This window comes from Ovis canadensis, chromosome 14, assembly GCF_042477335.2.
Source record: "Ovis canadensis isolate MfBH-ARS-UI-01 breed Bighorn chromosome 14, ARS-UI_OviCan_v2, whole genome shotgun sequence".
In the NCBI taxonomy this organism is placed as follows: Eukaryota; Metazoa; Chordata; class Mammalia; order Artiodactyla; family Bovidae; genus Ovis; species Ovis canadensis.
Genome location: NC_091258.1, coordinates 68,660,790 through 68,666,962, shown reverse-complemented (window position 1 = coordinate 68,666,962; position 6,173 = coordinate 68,660,790). Strand labels below are relative to the sequence as shown.

The window sequence follows — 6,173 nt, the reverse complement described above, 5'->3', positions numbered from 1 at the left end:
CATCTCCAGACACTCCAACCCGTGGATGCAGGACAGACACAGACACTCAAGGAGGGTCAAAGATCTTTAAATAAGGAGTTGGTGACAATAAATACTGTACAGGGGAGGGGGTGAGAGTCCAGATCTGTGGTTTCAGCCTCGAGACTCCAAGGACCTAAAAGGAGGGTGAAGAGAGGGGAGCCAAGCTCAGCGGAGAAGACAGTGGTAGGCATGGGAGAGAGAGCCAGGATTGGGGTTCCAGAGCCAAGACCCCAGGGAAGTGGGTTGAGGGATTCCAGAGAGAGCAGGTTCCCCATCTTGGGGTGGAAGTAAGCTAAGTAGGGGCCCCCAAGGTAGTCAGAATGGTTTGGGGTGAGAGTCGGGGTCAAGGGTCAGAATCCCAGAGAAAGGAGCCAGGGCTAGGGGTGGCAATCAGTGTCTCAGAAATTACCGGCCTGGTCTGGGAGTCTGGGGATGAGGGAGGCAGAGGAGCCCCAGGGGTGTGGTGGCAAAGGGCTCACGAGTAGCTCTGATGTTGCTGGCGCCGCCGGGCGGAGCGCATCTTCTCAAAGCGGGCTTCCATCTCCTCCAGCACTCGGGGTGTGTAGCGTACCACCAGCTTCACTGAGCCCTGGGCAGCCTTCAGAAGCTCCACTGCCTTCTCATGCTGCTCACCCTCAACGCTCTGCAGGGACCGTTCAGACAGTTCACCTTTATCCCCTTCCCCTCTGGCAAAGCCTGACGACCCCCAATCCACCCCTCCTGCCCTGTTTTTTGTCCCCACCACCTGGCCCCAGCTCAGACCTCATCCTCGGTGTTCCAGCCCCCAGTCTCTTATTCCCCAGAGTCCCAAGGGGGGTCTTTATATACCTCCAGGCTGAGCAGCCTTCCATTGCTCACAGTCCTCCCAGGCTGACCCCAACCACCTATCTAGCTCTGCCTCCTTCTATTCTAACCATAGTGGTTTTAATTATCTGCATGCCCTAGTCCATCAGAACCAAGTCCTTTCTCTTCAGCTCACAGGATTGCAGAGCCACAGTCCCTGCCTACAGTACCTTCAACCTAACATTCTTCTCCACCAACTCCTACTCATCCTTCAAAACCCAACTCAAGGAGACTTCCCTGGTGGCCCAGTGGCTAAGACTCTGTGCTCCCAATGGAGGGAGCCCAGGTTCACTCCCGGGTCAGAGAACTAGATCCCACATGCTGCAACCAAGACCTAGAGCAGCCAAAAACAAAAAACAACAAACTCAAATGTTCCTTAATCTCCAAAAACTTCCCTCATCTACACTGGTCTGGTGCCACATCTGGGCTTTCACAGTGCTCTGTGCTTCCTCATTATCTCCCTGGTTTAGGATTATTTCAGCCAGGGTCTATCTCCCTCACCAGAGAGGGTGTCCTTGGAGGTAGCAGCAGAGGCCAGTTACTCTCAGCATGTGTGCAAGGTAAGTTGCTTCAGTCGTGTCCAACTCTGCAACCCTATGGACTGTAGCCTGCCAGGCTCCTCTGTCCATGGGATTCTTCAGGCAAGAATACTGGAGTTCTTTCCATTTCCTTCTCCAGGGGATCTTCCTGACCCAAGGATCAAACCCAAGTCTCCTGCATTGGCAGGCAGATTCTTTACCACTGAGCCACCTGGGAAGCCCCCTAGTTACTCTCAGGGTCTGCAGCAAAGCCCAGAACAGGGTGAGACACAGAGGCAGCGTTCAGTGTGTTGAGTGAATATGAAAAACAGGGACTCTGCTACCTTGGGCAGACTATGACCCCTGCCTCAGCCCCCAACTCACCACACCATTCACTGACAGCAGCTGGTCCCCACGCTTCAGGCCTCCGTGGCGGTCAGCCACACCCCCAGGGATGACACGGGAGATGTAGATAGGCGAATTCTGCTCCTTGCCCCCCATGATGTTGAAGCCCAGGCCCTCGTCCGTCTTGGGCAGTTCCACTACCCTGGGATGTGCATGGCCCTCACTGGCTGTGAAGGCGGCCACCGTGGCCTGGGAAAGAGAAAGCCTTGGGAGGTGAGGACCTCCCACAATGGGCATACGCATTCAGGTAGAGGCTAGGCCCCCGCCCAGGAGAGGGATTCGGCCAGGGAGCTCTTCTCAAGAATGGGGCACCTGCCATACAAGTCAACACAAGATCACTCTGTAGTGACAGGATGTCCATTTTCGTCACTTTGGACACTTCAGACTGTCAAAGAGAAAGCCTCCATTTGCTGTGTGTGTCTTGAATCTCATTTTTTTTGCCAATCTCACTTTTTTACAGAGAGAAACAAAGGCCTGAGAGAATCTCGAGCCTCGTGCAAGCAAACAGCATCTAACCGTGATTTAGTAAGATTTCAGTGTTTAACCCAACTTCATTGTTTTCATCGTGTAAAGGTTTAAACTTATCTTCTGGTCAGGCATTTCATACTAGTTTCTAATTGTACTTGCTAATTGCCTGGAGAATTCCATGCACAGAGGAGCCCGGTGGGTCACAAAGAGTCGAACACGACTCAGTGACTAAAACTTTCACTTTTCACTTTCAAAGATACCTTTATATGACATTGAAGCTACAAATGTGAGATTATTCAAAATATATTATAAATACTAGTAGAGGTGATAGACAGATATGGCAAAAATCATGAAGGAGGAAACAGGAATGACTGGCTTTAGGAAGACGCTGAGCTGGACCATGCGATTCAGTGGATACCATGAGCCATGGGGTGGGGGGAGCCTACCTTGGCCGTGGCGTGGGCCCGGATCTCAGCACTGCCGGTGATGTCCAGCGTGTCGTAGAGCTGCTCATACACCTGGTGAGGACGCAGCCCTGCCTCAGGGAGCCGCCAGCCCAGCTCCTCAACGCAGGCGTCCAGGCCCGCAGACCCTCCCACCCAAGGGTCCGCTCCGCCCCCGCAACTCCGAAGCCGCGGAAACTACAACTCCCGAAGAACCCCTGGGCTGAAGCGCGGGCACCACCCCCCAACCCCCAGGAGCGCCGCCCCGGTCGCTGCCGGGAGGCGTAGTCCCTCGGCTCGGGGCGACCAGGAGGAGAACTACGGCCGCCCGCCCCGTGCCTCGGAGCCGCGGTGCTCTCACCTCCCGGATGGCAGAGCAGAAGCGGCTCTGCAGGACTCGCTGGAGGGCCTGCAGCTTCTGCGGGGGCAGCTCCCCGCTGCGCTGGAGCCGCTCGAGGAGCTCCACTGCCCGGGACACTTCTGCGGGGCGGGGGCGGGGCGCACAGACACACAGTCAGAGACGCGAAGACGCAGAGAACCCGGAGAGACTGCGTCCAGGGACCAAGTCAGGGCGAACGCAGACCCGGGAAAGAACAGCCGCGTCCCGGCCGGACACCCGCAGAGTCGCCGCGGGTGGCAGAGGAGAGACTGCGGCCAGCCGGGCGCCCTGCGTGCCCGGGATCCCCACAGACACCCACGCAGAGGTGTGCGTGCAGCGGGCGCCCCCTCCCCGGCCCGCTCGCCCACGGACCCTCCCACACCCCCCGACGGCCGGACTCTCGGCGCCCCGCCCCGCCCACCCCCGCCGGGCCCGCCCACCCGCCGGGGTCTTGCCCGGGGAGGGGCGGGAGACTGGGATACAGACCCGCGGCCGGGTGGGCAGGGCCGCGGGGCGCGCTTACCCCGCTCCAGCCCCAGCGGCTCCACCAGCGCAGCCATGTCCGCGCCGCCTCTGCGAGGAACCCGCCTGCCGGTCGCCGGCGAGGAGGGCGGGGCTGCTCGAGGCCACGCCCCGGCGACGAGCGCCCCCTGCGGAAGCGGGGCCCGGCGAGCGCGAGCCTGCCCACCCGTCTCGAGTCGTGTCTCGCTGCCCTGCCCTCAGACCCCATCCAGGTGTTGGGTTAGTGACCCCTCCTATTGCAGCTTCTGTCTGCACCACCTTCCATCTCATCTGTCTGTCCTGCCCGCCTCACCTGTCTGTCTCCTTTCTGTCCGTTTTTTCCACATTCATTGTGGAAAGATTGAAGTCAGGAGAAGAGGGGACGACGGAGGATGAGATGGTTGGACGGCATCATAGACTCAATGGACATGAGTTTGAGTGAACTCTGGGAGTTGGTGATGGACAGGGAGGCCTGGCGTGCTGCGGTCCATGGGGTCGCACAGAGTCAAACACGAACTGAGCGACTGAACTGAACCATGTCACACATTGGGCCCAAGATCATGGATACAGTGGTGAGCAGGGCAACTAAGCCCACTGCCCTCCTAGAGCTTATTCTATGACGCGGGTGGTGGTGGAGACGAGTAGACAGATATGAGAGTAGGGAGGTAACGATCTAGGAGAGACACTGGTGGAAAGTCCTTGGAGGTAAGACCTTCATGAGGTGCGGCGTGGGTCACTTTCCAGGCAGAAAGAGCCCCCATGGCAGGATAGCAGAGTAAGGACTGGAGTGGTTTGTGAGGAAGGCGGAAAGGTTGACAGGACATAACTGATGCACTGCCTTGTGTGTTGGCTTATTCATGTTGAGGATTTTGGACTTCATGGTAACTCCCGAGGGTAAAATGCAGTAGTCACATGTGTATGTTAAGATCACCGTGGACACTGTGTGGAGACTGGATTGGATGGGAGCAAAACTGGGATCAGGGGTACCGATCAGGAGGTCATCCTTGTAATCCTGTGATGAGCAGAGGCGTGGAGGGTATGTGGACAGATCTGGAGATGTTTGGATGTGTCTTGATTGTATATGAGACCTGAGAGGTGGAGGAGAAGGGGCTATTAAGGTGCGTGTGGGGCCTTTTGCTAAGATGGTCTATGCTGGTGACAGGACAGTGGATATTTTGACTTTGAGGAGCCTGTGCAGTAAACCAGGCCTGCAAGCAGTTCTGAGGCCAAGGTGGTAAACAACACCAGGAGAGTGGACAAGAATGCTAGAGAGAAGAGAATATAGAATGAAGGGGACTGAGGACTGAGTCCTCAAAACTCCTATTGTATAAAAGTCGGGAAGAAGACAAAGAATGGCCAGAAAGGTAGGAGGAAAACTCAGCTGGGAGAACCACAAAAACAGTGTTTCTGAAAATGGAAGTGAGCAGTGGTATCAGATGCTCTAGAGTCAGAGACCTGTAGATGCAGGCGAGGCTGGAGAAGCCTGGCTGTTGTTCAGCCATCAACTGACACAGAAAGTACATCCTCAGTTAACCTCACCATTAGTGGCATGGAATCCAGAATGGGGTTTTTGCAAAGTGAGAGGACTAGAGCAGGTTTGTTTGCCCTCTTGCCATCATAGTATGTTTCTCTTTTCATTTTAACAACAACAACAAAGAAAAGAACATAGTTATGGACTTTAAAACAAAATGAAATAATACAGGAGGATAAATATTTTTGTCCATTTTAATTTTTTTCCAAATGTTTTATTTTGTATTGGGGTATAGCTGATTAATAATGTCATGGTCAGGTGAACAGCAAAGGGACTCAGCCATACACACACATGTATCCATTCTCCCCCAAGCCGCCCCCCCGCCCAATCCAAGGTGGTGCATAACTTTGAGCCAAGTTCCATGTGCTGTACAGTAGGTCCTTGTTGGTTATCCATTTTAAATAGAGCAGTACATGACCTAGAAGGATGAATATTGAAAAGCACCAGCCCCGTGGGACTTTTCTGGTGGTCCAGTGGTTAAGACTCTGCACTTCTAAAGCAAAGAGTATGGGTTTGATCCTTGGTCAGGGAACGAAGATCCCACGCGCCATGTGTGGAGGCCAAGAAAATTAAAAAATACAAACAAAACAACCCACACACACACACAAAACAGAAAGCACCAGCCTCCATCCCCGTCCTAATTCTCCTCACTGCAAGAGGCAATGAGGTGTAGATGTTTCGCCTGCTAGTTGCTTGTGTAGCTAAGTAACATATCATTTCTCGATTTTTCAATTTTAGATGTTAGCAATATATTTCATATTGATTTTCTGCTCTTACAACCTTTCCCCTCTCTTCCCATGGTAGTTTTATGGTACCAGTTTTTAGGTCAGTCAATAAAAGGCTCACATTATGTCTAAGTATTCGATACTTACTGTTTGCTGTATGAGCTCGAGTATTGTCCTGTGATTACATTTCCTTTCTTGAACAGCTTCCATTTTTTACCCTGTAATGTCTATCTACTTTTGTTTCTTTCATCACATTCTTAATTTCTTTCAAACTCTGCATCACAACACATACTTTATTGACTCTTTTTATCCTGAAGCTTCTTGTAAACATTAATCCTC

General features: G+C 53.5%; 2 protein-coding genes across 4 annotated transcripts in view; both read right to left on the bottom strand.

Moving 5' to 3' along the window:
* The window catches only part of RUVBL2 (RuvB like AAA ATPase 2), a 93,105-nt gene that overhangs the window by 24,279 nt on the left and 62,653 nt on the right, over positions 1–6,173 (bottom strand). The gene's annotated exons all lie outside the window — the stretch shown is intronic.
* Positions 52–3,683, bottom strand: LIN7B (lin-7 homolog B, crumbs cell polarity complex component). 3 transcript variants are annotated; one of them, XR_011248468.1, is made up of 6 exons: positions 3,601–3,678; positions 3,060–3,178; positions 2,702–2,773; positions 1,767–1,976; positions 431–664; positions 52–154 (listed from the first exon to the last, which is right to left on the bottom strand). XR_011248468.1 is itself a non-coding variant. In XM_069549355.1 (6 exons), the coding sequence occupies exons 1-6, from the start codon at positions 3,635–3,637 to the stop codon at positions 133–135; spliced, it is 624 nt and encodes a 207-aa protein (XP_069405456.1). In that variant the 5' UTR covers positions 3,638–3,683; the 3' UTR covers positions 52–132. The 3 variants fall into 3 exon arrangements, 1 of the variants encoding a protein (XP_069405456.1); XR_011248469.1 differs by having other exon boundaries at positions 435–664; XM_069549355.1 differs by having other exon boundaries at positions 501–664; positions 3,601–3,683.

Coding starts and splice junctions, on each gene's coding strand:
- LIN7B (XM_069549355.1), bottom strand. CDS start 3,637: ATGGCTGCGCTGGTGGAGCCGCTGGGGCTGGAGCGGG. Junction 3,179..3,600: donor GCCGCTGGGGCTGGAGCGGG/GTAAGCGCGCCC, acceptor CCCGCCCCGCAG/AAGTGTCCCGGGCAGTGGAG. Junction 1,977..2,701: donor GGGCCCACGCCACGGCCAAG/GTAGGCTCCCCC, acceptor TCTCTTTCCCAG/GCCACGGTGGCCGCCTTCAC.